Source organism: Nematostella vectensis, chromosome 11 (genome assembly GCF_932526225.1).
Source record: "Nematostella vectensis chromosome 11, jaNemVect1.1, whole genome shotgun sequence".
Lineage (NCBI taxonomy): Eukaryota > Metazoa > Cnidaria > Anthozoa > Actiniaria > Edwardsiidae > Nematostella > Nematostella vectensis.
In genome coordinates, this window is record NC_064044.1 from 11,759,782 (window position 1) to 11,778,226 (window position 18,445).

General features: G+C 39.9%; 3 protein-coding genes across 4 annotated transcripts in view; all 3 read left to right on the forward strand.

Moving 5' to 3' along the window:
• LOC5518608 (nicotinate phosphoribosyltransferase) overlaps positions 1–312 on the forward strand; it is a 29,356-nt gene extending 29,044 nt beyond the window's left edge. The window contains exon 12 of the mRNA XM_048734371.1: positions 200–312. Within this exon, the coding sequence (XP_048590328.1) occupies positions 200–277 (78 nt within the window). The 3' untranslated portion in view covers positions 278–312. The remainder of the gene's footprint in view (positions 1–199) is intronic.
• A 3,017-nt stretch (positions 313–3,329) lies between these two features.
• Positions 3,330–6,939, forward strand: LOC5518556 (guanidinoacetate N-methyltransferase). The gene is made up of 2 exons (XM_048734626.1): positions 3,330–3,766; positions 5,950–6,939. Exons 1-2 carry the CDS (start codon positions 3,376–3,378, stop codon positions 6,318–6,320), a joined length of 762 nt encoding a protein of 253 aa, XP_048590583.1. The 5' UTR covers positions 3,330–3,375; the 3' UTR covers positions 6,321–6,939.
• Positions 6,940–9,143: 2,204 nt separating this feature from the next.
• On the forward strand, positions 9,144–11,826 carry LOC5518555 (WD repeat and HMG-box DNA-binding protein 1). 2 transcript variants are annotated; one of them, XM_048734676.1, is made up of 4 exons: positions 9,144–9,777; positions 10,324–10,826; positions 11,140–11,254; positions 11,414–11,826. In XM_048734676.1, exons 2-4 carry the CDS (start codon positions 10,745–10,747, stop codon positions 11,733–11,735), a joined length of 519 nt encoding a protein of 172 aa, XP_048590633.1. In that variant the 5' UTR covers positions 9,144–9,777; positions 10,324–10,744; the 3' UTR covers positions 11,736–11,826. The 2 variants fall into 2 exon arrangements, with proteins under 2 accessions (XP_048590633.1, XP_048590632.1); XM_048734675.1 differs by having other exon boundaries at positions 9,144–9,703.
• Positions 11,827–18,445: the final 6,619 nt, after the last annotated feature.

Genomic DNA, 18,445 nt, shown 5'->3' on the forward strand with positions numbered 1-18,445 from the left:
CCAAGTACTTAACCTATAGCTTCCTCCCAGACGCAGTTTTTCTCCCAACCTCGTCCCCAGGACGTCGGCTAGACGCCATATTGAAAATTACCTAGAAGACCCTTGGGACGAGGATGTTTTTCTCCCCATATTAATCAGCTTTTCATCAAAACCAGCTCCATCAATTAGTGTTAATTGGCATGTTTGGCTTGTCTTTCAGGTTGCACTTAGCGGAGAGCTCTACACATTCATGCACCATTTATGGCTTGAAAACATGCCCATAGGGGAACTAGCCTAAAGCCCCTGGGCACGCAAACCTTAACCACAACTATACAATTAAAATGGCATCTCCTGCATTCATCTCTTTCAGGAGACCATGAAAGTATACCAAATATATATATATATATATTTGTATGAAAAAAAAAAACACGCGAACTACCGTTTCATCTCTCATTTATCGAGGAGATAAATCTCCTGATGAGTGGGCAACCACGAAACAGGCTTGTAGAGATGAAACGGTAGTTCGCGTGTTTTTTTCCTACAAACCAAGATATATCCCGCTCTACACCTATGTATTGAGCACTATTATATGAACGCCTGCACTCACGCATTATATATATATATATATATATCATGGTTTCTTTTATAATTTACATCATACGAAACACCGTCTACTCGTTTGGGTCGAACAATCTCCATTAGACTCGTCTGTAAATTCGGACGAAAAACCTGACAAAAAATTGTTGTATATTGACCTAAATATGAAATAAGTCATTATCATAAATAATAGCATGTATAATACAAAATGAAATAAACGAAATAGTGTTTTCAATATTAGCAAGACCTTGTGTACGTATTGATGACGGACCTGTATGCGATGGTGTTGAGCACTTAGGGCGCGTTTTATTTCCATCATTCTGGAATGGGAATGGTTGGTAGAGAATGTTCAGAATGGCATTTGAGTTATTCCGCTACAGGTAGCAGAGGGGTCATTAAGCCATTTTCTCTTATTAGCCCAAATATTCTTCTTGTCGTCATTATCTTTATGCTAAAGCAGTATTCATCACACCTCCTCAACGAATCGTGTGGTGTTATTCCCAGTGGTAATCCGTCTTACGGCCCTATGCACGGCTGCGGTCGGAAATAGGGTTTGTCATGGCTGTAACTGCACTCCTATTTTGATGTCAGTGTAAGAAACCTGTTCGTTATAGATTTAGATGATGGAAACAATAAACATCAAAAGGATTTCAAATGTATTCATAAAAGGGTCCGATCATAGAAACTTATCTGTCATCTATATCGTACAAAACCTATTCCACCAATGAAGGATCAGCCGCAGCATATCGTCGAATAGCCATTACTTGGTGCTATTTAAAACTCCTTAGAGTTGCCTAAACAAATGTACGCATGACAGATGAGCTATTTTCTCAATAATTATGAAGAAGCCGCCAGCAGAATCCCTGGGGGGACTCCGATAAAAACAGATGGGGTTGATCGATTTAACGATTTAAATCCTTAGAACCCTAAAATCGATTATTCACCCTAGGAGATAGCAGAATCGGAAAAAAAATCCTTAAACACCTTCTAAGGAATAATTTTGTCACATTTTATAACCTAAGAGATAACAGAATCAGAAAAAAAATTGTTTTATAAGGCAAAAGATATCAACCCCGCCTACTTCCCTTGAGGGTCCCCCTGGCCTTATTGGTACCTCTTTGTGGATTTGAAACCCGCTTTGCACGCTGCCTACTTACTTTTTACCCGGTATTATGCCAGTTGAAACGGAAAACAACGGAAATCACCTTCTCAGAATCTAAAATAATTTTAATTATTTGTAATTATTTTTTAACTTAAAAGTTATCTCTGAAAATTATTTATGAGACTTGGTTTATCTCTGAAATTATTTAACTCTGAAATAATTTATCTCTGAAGTCATTTATCTCCGAAATTATTATCTCTTCGGTTATATTATCTCTGATATTATTATCTCTGATCAAGAGAGCATAAGATAAGGGTGGGACATTTTGGTATTACCCGCACGCCATGTCGATTCCGAATCTGGCTATTTTTAGTAACCACCACCCCACAACTGCGCGTGAGGATTTGCTCCTTTTATTTCGTCCTTCTCCCCCGCGGGTTGCGTGTTGTTGTTTTGCCAACTCGATAGGAATGAAAAGAGATCAAGTAAAATAACTCGGAAGAAAAAAACAATTCTAACTTAAGTAAGCAAGATTGGCAAATATACTCACAGAAAGCTAAACCCCTGTTTTGTTTGTCTGAGCGGCGAAGTCAAGTGAAGAAGAAAGAAAAAACCGCTGGGTGTGACACCGCGTTTGATTCAAATCCCGACGACTCCAGCATGTATAATAACAACATTATAATATAACATATAATAATAACAACATCAAAGAAGTACAGTAATATCTCCCTCTTTATTTTCTCACTATTACAAAAGCTCAGATACTTCAGCTTGCTGGCCTTGATCATCACAAAAATGCATTCCCTCGCTACAAGGATAGTTTTATGAAATGTATTTTTCTTGGATTCCTTCTCAATTCACCGGAATATTCACTATCTAATGTCTAACTTTCAGATTTCGTTTGACCATTAGGAAGATAATGAATTTTGAGAAACCACGAAGAAGCAGCAAGTTAGAGCGAAAACGGTGTTTGAAGCACGAGGTTTTTCGCTCTTGATTTTGAATGAAGTCTCGTTTTCGAAATCTTGCAATCCTCGAAGTACTACATCCCCTTAATAACCGCAACTGCCCGCGCGCCATGTCGATTCCGAGTCTGGCTATTTTTAGTAACCACCACTCCACAACTGCGCGTGAGGATTTGCTCCTTTTATTTTGTCCTTCTCCCCCGCGGGTTGCGTGTTGTTGTTTTGCCAACTCGATAGGAATTAAAGGAGATCAAGTTAAAGTACTACACCCCTTAATAAACCGCAACTGCCCGTATCCTTGATGTTAGAATGAAATTTTCCATGGTATTTGTGCAAATAGGTGTTTTTTGGTTTCAATTCACAAAACAGCGGCAAACAACAAAATGAAAATGGCAAAGTGCGGGGGTAGGGTGAGTAAAAATGCTCACGCCAGTGGTGGGGTGGTGGTTACTAAAAATAGCAAGATTCGGAATCGACATGGCGCGCGGGTAATACCAAAGTGTCCCTCTCTTATCTTATGCTCTCTTGCTCTGATATATCTTTGGTCCTTTAGTTGTTAGGCTTTCGTACGATGTAATGGTTATCCTGTGGTATCATTTCCGCTCAGAGGCAGGCTCAGAGGTCATTCGTAAGTTTGATGTGATTGGTTATTTCAATGCACGTGATTGACCTTTTGCCTCGGTTTGGTGAAGGTTTGCCGCGCTTTTGTTGTCTGCTAAAAAAATTCCAAACATGGTTGATGTTGGAGAACAAACCCGCGAGGAATCGCCGACAAAGAAGCTCAAAATAGACGAACAGTCTACTATTTACAGCAAGGGAGAAGATTGTAAGCCAGAATGGAAAGATGCAGAAGCAAATTTCGACGAGAAAAACGATCATTTGCAAATTATGGGGAAACCGGTAATGGAGCGATGGGAGACGCCATACATGCACAAACTCGCTTCTATAGCGGCATCTAACGGCGGCAGAGTTCTTGAAATTGGCTTTGGATTAGCGATCTCGGCTACCAAGATACAGAGTTTTCCTATTGACGAGCATGTTATCATTGAGTGTAACGATGGAGTTTTCAAGCGACTTGAAAAGTTTGCTGAGAACGCAGCTCACAAAGTCACCCCGAAAAAAGGTCAGTTAATAAGTATACTTGAGAAAGTTAAGTTCGTATGTTATAGCCGAAGGCCGATGTCAGTATTAATGAACGATACGTATTGAAATTTTATTGAAACCAATACGCCGTAGGCGGTAATGAATGCCAAAATTGTATTCTACAATAGAATTCTTCGCCTCACTGCTCAGAGCTAAGCTTAAAGGAAAAATAAAACTACGCCTGAAACAAATACTAATTGACTTGGGCCGCCGCCGCCTCTTTCCCAGCCGCTGTCAAAATACATCAGCTGTTAATTGTCCTGCTTTAATGACTCGCCTGGTACCTCAATCAAATGAACAAATTAAATTATGACCAATATTTATGGAGAGCAAAACTACAATGGTCCTATATACAGAGTTAAAATAGTATGACATGACGGAAAAACATGGAAATGCGCAATTCGGAATTCGAGAAAAAGAAGACACGATGTCTTACAATAGCCATTGGTTCCTTGTATTCCGGAATGATTTTCAAAACACAAATAACGTGAGGCCGAAATGCACATACCCAGATTTTGGCTTTCTAGAATATTTTTCCTTGATCATCCTTGCGCTATGTATGGGCTCAGGGACGGAAAGCTCAAATTTTAATGACACTTTACAAAAAGTCGCATCAGTTAAAAAAAAGCCGCATTTGATATTTTGTTGTATATTACTCACTAAGTACAAAAAGAGAAGTTTTCCGCCTTATTAGATGTGAAATGAGCTTATTTGGAGCGTCATGTCATGTCTTTCCGTCATGTCTAATAGTATTAAATAGTAGTAATAGTAGTATTAAATAAAGAACACGATGAGGATGACTTCATTCAAAATGATTTGAAATCAAACTAGACCCTCGCACAGGGTTGTCTGGGATACAGGGGTTTCATTAGGCCCCGGCGGCCGGCGGAAGCGCCACAGAGCGCCGGCTACTTTTTTATAAAAAGTTGACTTAAGTTTTATTTGAACTAAAAAGATAACATAACTTTCACCCCCTACTTATCAATCTTCTACTCTGAAAGTTAATGAGAGCCCTGGGATACCTAAGAAATTGCATGTGAGTTTGACATTCATGACAAAAAATATATATATTATACCAGCTCCCCAGAATGGGGAACTCTCCATAAAAATAAATTTAAGTGATTGTTATTTCTTCCAGGGTATACAATTCTACCCCCCTCCCCCCCCATGACTTTTACAACCCGTATGATTTCAGTTGAACTTACACAAAAAATTCGGAGCCCCCTGAGAGGGCCCATTTATTATCAGGTTAAAAATTATCAGAGCCTTCTAATATTTTCTCACTCTTTCTCTTCCCCTAAGTGTCAAATAAACACTCCCTAATTTAAAAGAGACAAAGGTGGAATAATTAAAAAAAATCTGATAAGTCTTATTTCACAAAAAGTGGACTGTCTTAATTAACTGTTAAAAATATTTCATTATTTCATAAAGCTTTTTAAAGGTGCACTGTAACTTTTTGCAATAATTCACTGAACTCTTAAAGCCGCATTGTCACCAGTTTACTTCCGCTCAATTACATAACAATCTGCAATGATTATTAACGGAAAATGCGAAAAATATTTCAAAAAGCAGTGTGTCTATTGAAAGTTTCTTTGAGGATGGGATCGATAATTTAGAGCGGATGGCCTGTTAAATATCTCGGATTCTAATAGATTCTTTTGTCTTTTAATGGTTGAGGTTTCCGTCGGACCCCCGGAAGTAAACTGGTGACAATGTGGCTTTGGTGGTGTGAGACCCTGAGGGGTGACTTTTTTTGAAAAGCACTAGAATAATTTTTAACCAACATACATACAACCTATATGATCAGATAAATTTATTGACATACTTGACAAAACATTGCGTTGCTATGGCAACCAGGGGTTTCCGTCGGACCTCTGGAAGTAAACTGGTGACAATGTGGCTTTAATTTTGTCCTTTATTCTATCTTTCATCTGTCCTTGTAAATTGCCACCGGTGGCGGTGGCGGTGGCCAGTTAAAAATTCACAGTAGAAGCCAATAACCTTTGTCTTCACAGTGATTAGCTCATTATAAGGGGGGGGGGGGGGGGGGTCAGTCCAGAATAGGAGAACTAGTGACCATATGGTTTTCAAATATCTGTGCGCAGATGCACAGATGCAAGTGTTTTTCTATTTGGTACCTTACTGAGCAAAGCCTTTTTCTAGGTCTCTGGGAAGATGTTGTCCCCACTCTTGAAGATAACTCCTTTGATGGCATCTTGTATGACACCTACCCCCTGTCTGAAGAGACTTGGCACACACATCAGTTTGATTTCATCAAGAAGTATGCCCACAAGCTCCTCAAACCAGGGGGGGTTCTCACATACTGTAATCTCACCTCTTGGGGAGAACTGATGAAAAATAAGTATGATGACATCGAAACGATGTTTCAGGAAACACAGATCAGCCATCTTGTTGAAAGTGGGTTTGCTGTGAATGATATATCCACTGAAGTCATGGATATAGACTGTGAAGAAGGCTGTAAATACTACAGCCATAACAAGATGATTGCGCCTACTATTAAAAAAGCTAAGTAAGGTTTACCGTAGCTAGCAACATTGGTGGGTTCTTTAGAAGAGCTGTTTACCTATTTAATAGGTGGAATTTATATTTCTTTTTAAAAGAAATTAAGATTTTTCTAAATGGTTGAGAGCTTATTTTTTAACATGCTTTGTTTGTCTTAAAAGCTTTGACATTTATTATTTGTTGTTATTTTTTTCAAACCTTTCAAAAACACCTGTGTTTTATACAATGTCTCATGCTGTGTTTTTGTCACAGTTGAAATAAAAAAACATTTATGAGTTGTCCTTGGAGTGTCAGGGGCAGCAGGGGTGAAGAGGCGGGGGGTGGGGTGGGAGGAAGTGTGGTGGTTGTTTCGAGTGGGGCTGGAGAGTGCCACTAAAAATTAATAAAAACAGTTTTTAAAATTTATAATATCGTTTTTTATTGAGCAATATATTTGAACATGTAATACTTTATTCATATTGAGGTAAAGCATGACGTGTCAAAAAAAGTCACATCCGTAAAAAAATGTATGTTGGGGGTGGGGGGTTGCTTCCCCCTTCCCTTTTTATGGTGGGGGCAAGCGCCCCTCCCCGTCCGCCGCCCCTGAATATGATTTTACAAAATTAATAAAACAGTTAAAAGCAATCAAAATCATCCCACATGGATCTAGTCTTCTGTTGTTTAGGTAACATGAGATCAGATACTCTGGTCTCTTGGTGCAAGGTCTATTGCTGGGCTGAAAAGGAATCTGGTGGAAACTAAAAGACAAGTATCTTGGTTCTTGATTTCTCTCATGCACAGGGAAATTTAGGAGACAAAATATTCTTTTGCCTTTTTCTAAATTTCCCACAATGCATGAGGGACATTTAGAAACTCCCTCATCATTATAGCCAAATTTGTTGTTGCACGACCTCCCAGAATCCAAAATTTCTTTCTTCGCCTGGGAATAGCTTATGATTATGAGATTGCCATACATAACTTGATGCATGGCCCAAGTGGTCCTTGGAGACTTATGAACAACTGAGATTATGGGATTGCCATACATAACTTGATTATTGCCCCAGTGATTCTTAGAGACTTATGAACAACTGAGATTATGGGATTGCCATACACAACTTGATTATTGCCCCAGTGATTCTTAGAGACTTATGAACAACTGAGATTATGAGATTGCCATACACAACTTGATGCATGGCCCAAGTGATTCTTAGCGACTTGTGAACAACGAGATTATGAGACTACTTATAAGGTGAAATAGCTTTGTAAACTTTTTTTATCAACTGTTTTAACTACGCCTTAACTTACGTCTTGAAACAGTAATTGAAAGTTAAAAATTAGAAAGATCTGTAGTATTTCAGGGTTAAGAGTCACTGGTTTGTTAAATTATTCTTGTTTTTCTATTGTATTTTCACCTATATTCTCGACAATAATTGGATAATCTCTATTTTTTTCTTGATAACAAATGTAGTGCTGTAATCGATGCAATTGGTGGAAGTGCGGTACCGGGGGGTATATAATAGACCAGATTTTGTTCATGTGATAAGTACCATATCCGACAGCAACCCATACAGACGCCCGCCATCTGAATCTAGTTAATACCAGGGGTCATTAAGCTTTGTGTCATCGTGTCCGTACGTCGAATTTAATTCAGCAGCGCGGCGAAGTGTGAGTCGATGCTGAGTCGCATGGTATCAGCTAATGAAAAAGCCTGGTAATTAGTCCTCGATGGACTAGTTTTTTTTTTAGCAGAATGGCACTGCTGAACGCCACTGGCGAACTCTTTTTGAGATGGGAAGGTGCCTACTGACTCAGGGTAATGTTAGTAGAGAGTTGTGGCCTTATGCAGTAAGTGCGGCTGCGTACATACGCAATCGATGCTTTAATAAGCGTCTACAGCAAACGCCGTACCAAGCCATGACAGGGCGCAAGTCTAATCTCTCTAAGCCTAATCTCTCTATGAGAGTTTTTGGGTCTGCGTGTTTTGCGTACAAACAGATGAAAAAGAAACTTGATGACAGATGTACTAAGGGAGTATTCCTGGGATATGATAAGGGGAGCCCGTCTTATCTTGTATATATTCCAGAGGCCAACAAAGTCAGGAAGTATAGGGTGGTGAAGTTTCCCACAAAGAGTGTCGTAGAGCAACAGACACAAATAGATGGCGATATGAAGGTGATACCTTCAAAGCTAGATATGTAGCAAAGGGCTACAATCAGGTGAGAGGAATTGATTTCCAAGAAACCTTTGCATTACATCTTAACCTTACATCTGTGCGAGTGCTATGCCAGCTAGCGGCACAACACAATCTGATCTTACATCAAATGGATCAATTGCTATCAAATTAAAGCCAATTGTCACGAGTGGTATTCTGTTAATTTCTTCCTGGAAATTGGCGCGATCTCAATGTAATTAATGTGGATGAAAGATCTTTCTAACACCCTTCATCTGTATGAGTTTAGTTTGATTCGGATCAATTGCTATTGAATTAAAGCCAATTGTCATGAGTGGTATTCTGTTAATTTCTTCCTGGAAATTGGTGTGATCTGAATGTAATTAATGTCGATAAAAGATCTTACTAAGACCCTTCATCTTTATGAGTTTGGTTTGATTCGGATCAATTGCTATCAAATTAAAGCCAATTGTCACGAGTGGTATTCTGTTAATTTCTTCCTGGAAATTAGTGCGATCTTAGTGTAATTAACAGGGATGAAAGATCTTACTAAGACTCTTCATCTGTATGAGTTTGGTGAATTCTATTTTTTTTTTTATAGTCAATTTTGCTGTGTTTTCATTCAAATTTGTAGTAGCGTCTTGCCCTTCTGGGCCACAAAATTAGCTCCTGAACATCTGAATCCAGTCAGTGAGGGAGGTTCGGGCTCGTAGTGCCCTATGGGCGATATAACGCCTGTTGAATTTTGGTCCCGCCAATCGAGTCTTTTGGCCCTTTGCCATGATCGCGATATCGAGGCTCTACTTCTTGTGAGACTATATTGTACAGTATCACATACTTGAAATATAATATGATGTCTAATATTCTGTTTTTTTTTTTTGTGTGTGTGTGTGTGATATTTGGGACCAATTCAACTTTAGGGCCACGGCGGTAAAACAACGGGTAAATGAAAATACCCGATAAAAAAACCAACCCGTTCCCGGTAGATACAAAACATCGGGTAAAAACCCGATAATAAATATCGGGTAAATTACCCGATAACTAATGCATCAGGTAAATACCCGATAAAGTCTTAATTTCCATTTGTGCTGTTTTAGAATTAATGTCTGTGTGCTTACCACTTGTAGCCGTCGGAACGGTCTGGACACTCTGTTAGTCTCATTGGGATAGGCGGGTCGTGATGAGCGCACGACGTTTCTCTAGCAAGGAGTCTCTCCGTTTGTAGCCACGATGTTGCATCTAAAGGTGAATTAAAGACGTTTCTTCTTAACGTTTCACTAGTAGGATCCATCAGGAATGGCATTAATGTAGCTCAGAATGTAAGTTTGAAAACAGCGACTGTAGCTAACTATGATCCACCAGGTATAAATAAAAGGTATCTGGTAAAGGTTATTAATACCCGATGAATCTGGAGTAGATTAAAAGCATAATACCCGGTAACATTTCATCGGGTAAAAGTTATTTAAAATATAAATACCCGGTAAAGCGTTATCAGGTTATCGGGTAAAGGAAAATATAAATACCCGATAAAGCGTTATCGGGTAAAACAAAATATAAATACCCGATAAAGCGTTATCGGGTTATCGGGTAAAAGAAAATATAAATACCCGATAAAGCGTTATCGGGTAACGAAAATACCCGGTATAGCGTTATCGGGTAAAAGAAAATATAAATACCCGGTAAAGCGTTATTGCTGAGTATTGTGAATTGCTCCCCGATCAGCGTTCTGTAAGTATTGGATGATATTGGTCAATGGTGACTGAGTCCTGTAGTGCAATTTAGAGAAAACTTGCATGACTGCAAGGGAATAAAACAGGGTTGATATTAATATGACTGACTATGTTGTTTCCACGTTCTACCTGTAGGTAAGTCTTGCCATCAAATACGCAGCAGGAAATAAAAAAATGAACCTTGCACAGCGGCTGGATGACTTGGCCTTCCAAAAGGCCCAGGAGGAGGCTGACGAGGTCTGTGATGATGATGAGCAGTTGAACTGGCCGCCAAGAAGAGCCCAAAACACTGTGTCTTCTGCAAGAAGAGGCAGCTCTCGACAACGTGAAGTCGACAACGATGAAGATCAGATGGAGGTAGCACACGAGGATTCAGATGACGAACGAGATATGACAGGGAGAAGACGGGGTTCAGAGCAAGATGAAGTCATCAAGCCTAATCCCCTGTTGAGGCGTTCCCTTCCTAAACCGGACCACCCCACCCCCCTCCTATAGCTCGTGTGCAAGCCAGGGCCGACCCAACCCCTTCAAGGTCCTCAGCCCCAGCAAGCGTAGCATGGGCGCATGCGGGAAAAGCTTCTTCCAGAGCGTGGAAGACGAAAAGAAGACAGCCTTAGCTACTAAGGCAGCCAAAATATGTAAGACTATATACATAGTTTGTGATAACGTCATTCGCATGCTTTTAAAGTAGATTGTGTGGGTTTTATAAAGTACGGTAAGGGGAGGGGAGGGGCTGCTGATTAAGATTTATTCCAAATTTCTTTTTTGCTTGGCCGTGAGATGTCTCCAGTATATATATATACGATATTTTAAAACAAGAAGAGGATTAGAAGTTCAAAAAAGCCTGGCTATTTCAACAAGGTCGTATAAATGCCTTCTTTCTCTTATTTTAAGAACTCTGTTCTTTCTCTTTTGTGCCTCTTATCCTCCCTATTGTCTCTGATATCTTAGCGCCAAAATCCAACTCCAAGGCGAGGAAATCGAAGCAAATGACTCTCCAATCGAAAGTCGACAACCAAATTAAAGCAGACAGGCCTGATGAGAAAGCTGACCGACAAACCAAGAAGTGAGTTCTATTGTGACTGCCTTAGTCGCGTATTCACACGTGGCACGTGTCAGTGACGGCATTCACGTCTTTACGTGGTGTCAAAAGCGTGCCAATATGACACGTTCTCTTCTATTTTTTTCTAAGCGCATAGACACTGATTGTATTACATTTGTTCAGGGAAAATGGCTTCAGTCTGCGGCTGGAGGAAAATCGTGATCAGATCGAGGAAGAGAATCCGGATATCCCGGACGAAGACGTCGTCAAGATTGCCATGAAAACGTGGAAAGGTCTCGACAGCGTGGAAAAGAAGGTGTGGAATGAGAAGGCGAAAGGGAATGCAGGAGAGACGGAAGAAAAGAAACGCAAGCGAGAGAATGACGAAAATGACGCAGAATATTCACAAAGCTCCGAGCATGATAGCATGTCGAAAAAAATCAAATCAGGAGGAACTGTTCGGTCATCTCGAGATCTGTCTAGTTTCGCCTACTCAAAAAATTGATATCTTGTCTGAAAAGTGGCGTTACAATTGTAAACGTTATAACCCCTTGGTATGGCTAAGGGTGAGGTATTAGAAAAACAACTCCCGAAAAGATGAAGTTATATGTATATTTTAATAACTGTTTTATTTTACATAGCTTACTATCTATACAATCTTACCATCTATAAATAATACTAAAATAACGCGTGATCAATACCGCTGGAAAAAAAGGTCTTATCGGAGTGAGGGGGATAGTGGTTACTTAAAGTCTGTGTGTGTGTGTGTGTGGGGGGGGGGGGGGGGGGGGGGGGTGCCGAGGATGCACTGGGGCACACTCAGCTATCCCTTCCCTTGATGGCTGGTGGCTGAAGCTTGAAGAGCGTTCGCCGGCTTTTAAGCAGTACAGACTGATAATGACAAAGACAAAAAACAAAGTTAAAAAACTATTATGTTTGGTACACAAAGATAACGGCTAGCTATGATGACTGCGTCAAACATTACAAAGGACAACCTGGTGGCAGAAACCAGAGCTTCAAGGTGAAAGACGAAGCGCCTTGCATCTACCCCTAAATAGGACCATTAAATGGCTATCGCGCCTTGCATCTACCCCTAACTAGGACCATTGAATGGCTATCGCGCCTTACATCTACCCCTAAATAGGACCATTGAATGGTTATCGCGCCTTGCATCTACCCCTAACTAGGACCATTGAATGGCTATCGCGCCTTGCATCTACCCCTAACTAGGACCATTGAATGGCTATCGCGCCTTGCATCTACCCCTAAATAGGACCATTAAATGGCTATCGCGCCTTGCATCTACCCCTAACTTTGACCATTGGATGGCTGTCGCGCCTTACATCTACCCCTAAATAGGACCATTGAATGGCTATCGCGCCTTGCATCTACCCCTAAATAGGACCATTAAATGGTTATCGCGCCTTGCATCTACCCCTAAATAGGACCATTGAATGGTTATCGCGCCTTGCATCTACCCCTAACTAGGACCATTGAATGGTTATCGCGCCTTGCATCTACCCCTAACTAGGACCATTGAATGGTTATCGCGCCTTGCATCTACCCCTAACTAGGACCATTGAATGGTTATCGCGCCTTGCATCTACCCCTAACTAGGACCATTGAATGGTTATCGCGCCTTGCATCTACCCCTAAATGGGACCATTGAATGGCTATCGTGCCTTGCATCTACCCCTAAAAAGGACAATTGAATGGCTATCGCGCTTTGCATCTACCCCTAACTAGGACCATTGAATGGCTATCGCGCCTTGAATCTACCCCTAAATAGGACCATTGAATGGCTATCGCGCCTTGCATCTACCCCTAAATAGGACCATTGAATGGCTATCGCGCCTTGCATCTACCCCTAAATAGGACAATTGAATGGCTATCGCGCCTTGCATCTACCCCTAACTAGGACCATTGAATGGCTATCGCGCCTTTCATCTACCCTAAATAGGACCATTGAATATGGTTATCGCGCCTTGCATCTACCCCTAAATAGGACCATTGAATGGCTATCGCGCCTTGCATCTACCCCTAAATAGGACCATTGAATGGCTATCGCGCCTTGCATCTACCCCTAAATAGGACCATTGATTGGCTATCGCGCCTTTCATCTACCCCTAACTAGGACCATTGAATGGTTATAGCCCTTTGCATCTACCCCTAACTAGGACCATTGAATGGCTATCGCGCCTTGCATCTACCCCTAAATAGGACCATTGAATGGCTATCGCGCCTTGCATCTACCCCTAACTAGGACCATTGAATGGTTATAGCGCTTTGCATCTACCCCTAACTAGGACCATTGAATGGTTATCGCGCCTTGCATCTACCCCTAAATAGGACCATTGAATGGCTATCGCGCCTTGCATCTACCCCTAACTAGGACCATTGAATGGGTATCGCGCCTTGCATCTACCCCTAAATAGGACCATTGAATGGCTATCGCGCCTTGCATCTACCCCTAAATAGGACCATTGAATGGCTATCGCGCCTTGCATCTACCCCTAAATAGGACCATTGAATGGCTATCGCGCCTTGCATCTACCCCTAAATAGGACCATTGAATGGCTATCGCGCCTTGCATCTACCCCTACTAGGACCATTGAATGGCTATCGCGCCTTGCCTTTACCCCTAAATAGGACCATTGAATGGCTATCGCGCCTTGCATCTACCCCTAACTAGGACCATTGAATGGCTATCGCCGCCTTGCATCTACCCCTAAATAGGACCATTGAAAGGCTATTGCGCCTTGCATCTACCCCTAACTAGGACCATTGAATGGCTATCGCGCCTTGCATCTACCCCTAAATAGGACCATTGAATGGTTATCGCGCCTTGCATCTACCCCTAACTATGACCATTGAATAGTTATAGCGCTTTGCATCTACCTCTAAATAGGACCATTGAATGGTTATCGCGCCTTGCATCTACCCCTAAATAGGACCATTGAATGGTTATCGCGCCTTGCATCTACCCCTAACTAGGACCATTGAATGGCTATCGCGCCTTGCATCTACCCCTAAATAGGACCATTGAATGGCTATCGCGCCTTGCATCTACCCCTAAATAGGACCATTGAATGGCTATCGCGCCTTGCATCTACCCCTAAATAGGACCATTGAATGGCTATCGCGCCTTGCTTCTACCCCTAACTAGAACCATTGAATGTTTTGTTCTTACATGAACGCCGGGGTTAAACATGTTCCTAAATGGTGTTGCGAGTGTTACATGAATAAATCGATTGCTTGATAAAAGACGATATTATACATTTTTTACATGTTTGTATCATTTTTATCTGTACTCAGATAAAAAAGTACTCCTGTACTCCTACTTCAGATATCATTTGAGCTAATTGTATTTTTATAGAATATTAGAATCTCAATTCAATTGAATATATTTACTTAGAACATAGTAAATTTTAATTGTTTTTGTCTCTTGTGTGTGCAACGCTAATCAGACGCTCGTTTACAATTGCATTTCAATTGCTACCATACAAGTAAGGAAAAGATAAAGCATATTACAACTAAAACCATATATTTTTATATTATTAAGTTTCTCATAAAAGTTATACAAATACAATCTTAAATACAAATACAACTAAATGTCCAAAACACAACATTGATTGTTTAATAAAAAGAATAAACATTTATTCATAATTTAAAAAATATCTAAATAAAACAAAATAGAATATAATAAACTCATAAAGTACTTAGTCATTTTTATTGATATATTTATATTGATAAACATTATTTGCCAAAATAAACAAAAAATCTACAATTTTTTTAATCTTAAAAATGTTTCACAAACATTCCCTCACAATGATTTTTCTTATACTTTGCCTAAACACTCTTCGCCCGCAACTCTTGAGAGTGAATACAACCTGTCAAGACTGAATAGTGGTGTCTCAGATAATTTCATGCCTTGAGTAAAAATGTCCTCAGAGGGGTCAACTTGACCTTCGTCTGGATAAGGGTTGTTCTGTTGTATTTGAAGGAAAGACAACAAGGTTTAAACGACCCGTGAATTACAACAACAATTATTGTGCTTCTTTTCCCCTTGAGCTGGAGGTAGACTTGGTATTTAAATTAAACCCTGGTCCCGAAACAAAGCCTGAGGTTCACTCTCCTAGACAACCTTGCCACTCTCCCCTGACATCTCACTCAATACAAAATCACATCCTAAACCTATTTCTGCAATACCTGTGTTAATATCCAACAAATACACAAATCCATGTCATTTGTATCAATATCAAAAGGGATCCCATGCTTGTTAACTCTTGTTCCGGAAACGCGAGGCTCTGTTTACTAAATGCAAGGTCGGTAAAGAGCAAATCTTTTATAATCAAAGACTTTATTGTAGATAACAACATTGATATCTTAGCAATAACTGAGAGTTGGCTAAAGGATGACATTAATGACCAACTTACTGTGAATGACATCTGTCCCTCGGGTTTCTTTCTACATCACTTGCCCCGTGTTGGGAGAAGAGGTGGTGGAGTGGCGCTCTTGCATAATAAACGCTTTAAACTTAAAAAACTCTCACCTGATATTACATTTACGTCATTTGAATTTACTGATTGCCACATAAAGTATATGTCATCGAGTCTAAGAATGATTGTTGTCTACCGACCCCCGCCTTCAAAGAAGAATAAACTAAATGTTTCTAAGTTCTTGGAGGAGTTCAGTTCTTTTCTTGAGATGGTTATAACTTCCACCACCCCTCTGATAAAAACAGGAGATTTTAATTTTCATTTGGATGATGAGGGGGACCGACCTGCTCAAAGGTTCCAAGATTTGCATGATGCTTTTAATCTCCTTCAGCACGTCAAGACTCTACCCATAAATATAGCCACACTTTGGACCTAGTCATAACAAGAGCTGGAGAGATACCTCTAAACAATGCTTGGGTCACTAACCCAGAGATATCAGACCATTTTGCTGTGCACTGGGAATCTAGGTGTCTAAAAAACCTAATGCTGAAAAAATAAAATTACAAAGGCGAAAACAAAGTCTATCGATCGCGACGGGTTTTGTCAAGATATTAAAAGCTCTCACTTAATGACACAAATCATTCGAAAATGTTTCCAAGCTAGAAAAATGCTATGATGACACCCTGGCATCTCTCTTAAATAATCATGACCCGCTAGTTACAAGTACTATAACAGTAAGACCTGCTGCTCCCTGGTATTCTGATGAGATTAAGGAAGCAAAGAAACAGCGAAGAAAACTTGAGCGGCTATGGCGAAAAACCCAAATCACTAATCCATCGTGAGATGTATGTTGAACAATATGTTAGAGTAAACCAGTGTATTTATGATTCCAAAATGAACTTTTATGCTGAAACTATAAAACAAAACGCCAACGATCAGCGTGTTTTGTTCACTTTTATATCTATATATGTTAATTCTAAATCTAGTAAAAAAATTACCGTCTCATGACTGTCCTAAAAGAAAGTTAAAACTATTTGTAACACTTTCCCTTCAACACAAACAGATCTGTTTCCAGAAGAGAAATGCTTCTCTAATCGGCTTGATAATCTCTCTCTTACATCAAATAAAGAACTCAGCTCTCTTCTCAAGCCCATATGTGGAAGAAATCATGTGTGCTGGATCCAATTCCAGGGAATTTAATGAAACATTGTATCATGTATCATGAAACATTAATTCTGATACTGACAAAATGTGTTAACTTCTTCTTTTGAAACAGGTATTATCCCTGACAGCCACAAATAAGCTGTGCTAAATCCCGACCTTAAAAAAGACTCACTCGATCATGAGGTTCATAAACATTATAGACCTGTCTCTAATTTGAGATTTATCTCTAAGGCACTGGAAAAAGTTGCAGCTGTTCGCTTGCGCGAGCACTGTGATAACAATAATCTCCTTGAACGTTTCCAGTCAGCATACCGAGAGGGCCACTACAAAAACGGCACTTACGCGCATACATAATGACATCCTTTGTAAAATAGACAGCGGTAAATGTGTCATACTAGTTCTATTAGACCTCTCTGCCGCATTTGGTACGGTAGATCATGAAATCCTCCTCAAACGACTGGAACATCGATATGGTATAACAAGTAAAGCTCTGGTTAGTTCAATTCTTATTTGACAAACCCCACCCAATTTGTAAAAATAGGTGACGGATTTTCTTTAAGTCAGAAGATGCTTTGTGGCGTTCCTCAAGAGTCGGTGCTAGGTCCTATATTATATTCGCTATATACTGCACCGCTTGCTAACGTTATCAAACAACACAGTGTAAACTTCCATTTTTTATGCGGACGATACGCAGTTGTACTTATCATTCGACCCAAAACACGATAGTGAACTGAAGCAAGCAAAGTGCTGTATAGAATCTTGCCTTTGTGAAATAACCAGCTGGATGACGACTAATAAACTGCAGCTAAATAGTGACAAAACAGAACTGTTAGTTCTTAACGCTCGTCACCGTCTGTGTCCTCCTTTGCATTCGATCGCTGTAATGAGATCATTTCCTCTTCAAAGAATGCAAAAAACATAGGTGCATGGTTCGATAACACTTCAATAGGCCAATCCTCCTTTTTCCATCTACGAAATATTTCGAAAATTAGAAAGTTTATTTCCTGCGAAATACACGCTTTTATTTCTTCTAAACTAGACAATTGTAACTCTCTTCTCACTGGCCTTGATCGAAAGCAAATCTCTAAACTTCTACAATATGTTCAGAATTCTGCGGCGCGACTTCTTACAGGAACCCGCAAATACGATCACGTCACTCCTGTTCTGCGTACCTTACACCGGCTACCCATCAGAAAAAGAATAGATTTTAAACTCCTTCTTTAACTAATCCCTTAATGAAACCGCTCTAGACTATATGAAAGACCTTTTAACTCCTTATAAACCAAAGCGCAGACTTCGTTCTTAAAATAAGTCTCTTTCAAACTTAAGACCTACGGCTCAATAGCCTTTTCCGTGAGTGCACCAGCTATATGGAACTCCCTCCCACTAGAACTCCGGAATTGTAAAGAATTGAGTATGCCTAAATCCAAGATCAAGACCTTTCTGTTTTAAACGCGTCTTCGACAATTGATTTTTAATGATTGATTCTCATGATCTTAGTTATGTATCATAACTAATTATTTTACTTTTTATTGTGTCTTTTTATTATCTATTTGATATATATTGTAATGAATTATTACTTATTATTTTCATAATATTACCATAATATTAA

Coding starts and splice junctions, on each gene's coding strand:
- LOC5518555 (XM_048734676.1), top strand. CDS start 10,745: ATGGGCGCATGCGGGAAAAGCTTCTTCCAGAGCGTGGAAGACGAAAAG. Junction 10,827..11,139: donor TACTAAGGCAGCCAAAATAT/GTAAGACTATAT, acceptor CTGATATCTTAG/CGCCAAAATCCAACTCCAAG. Junction 11,255..11,413: donor GCTGACCGACAAACCAAGAA/GTGAGTTCTATT, acceptor ACATTTGTTCAG/GGAAAATGGCTTCAGTCTGC.
- LOC5518556 (XM_048734626.1), top strand. CDS start 3,376: ATGGTTGATGTTGGAGAACAAACCCGCGAGGAATCGCCGACAAAGAAG. Junction 3,767..5,949: donor CAAAGTCACCCCGAAAAAAG/GTCAGTTAATAA, acceptor GCCTTTTTCTAG/GTCTCTGGGAAGATGTTGTC.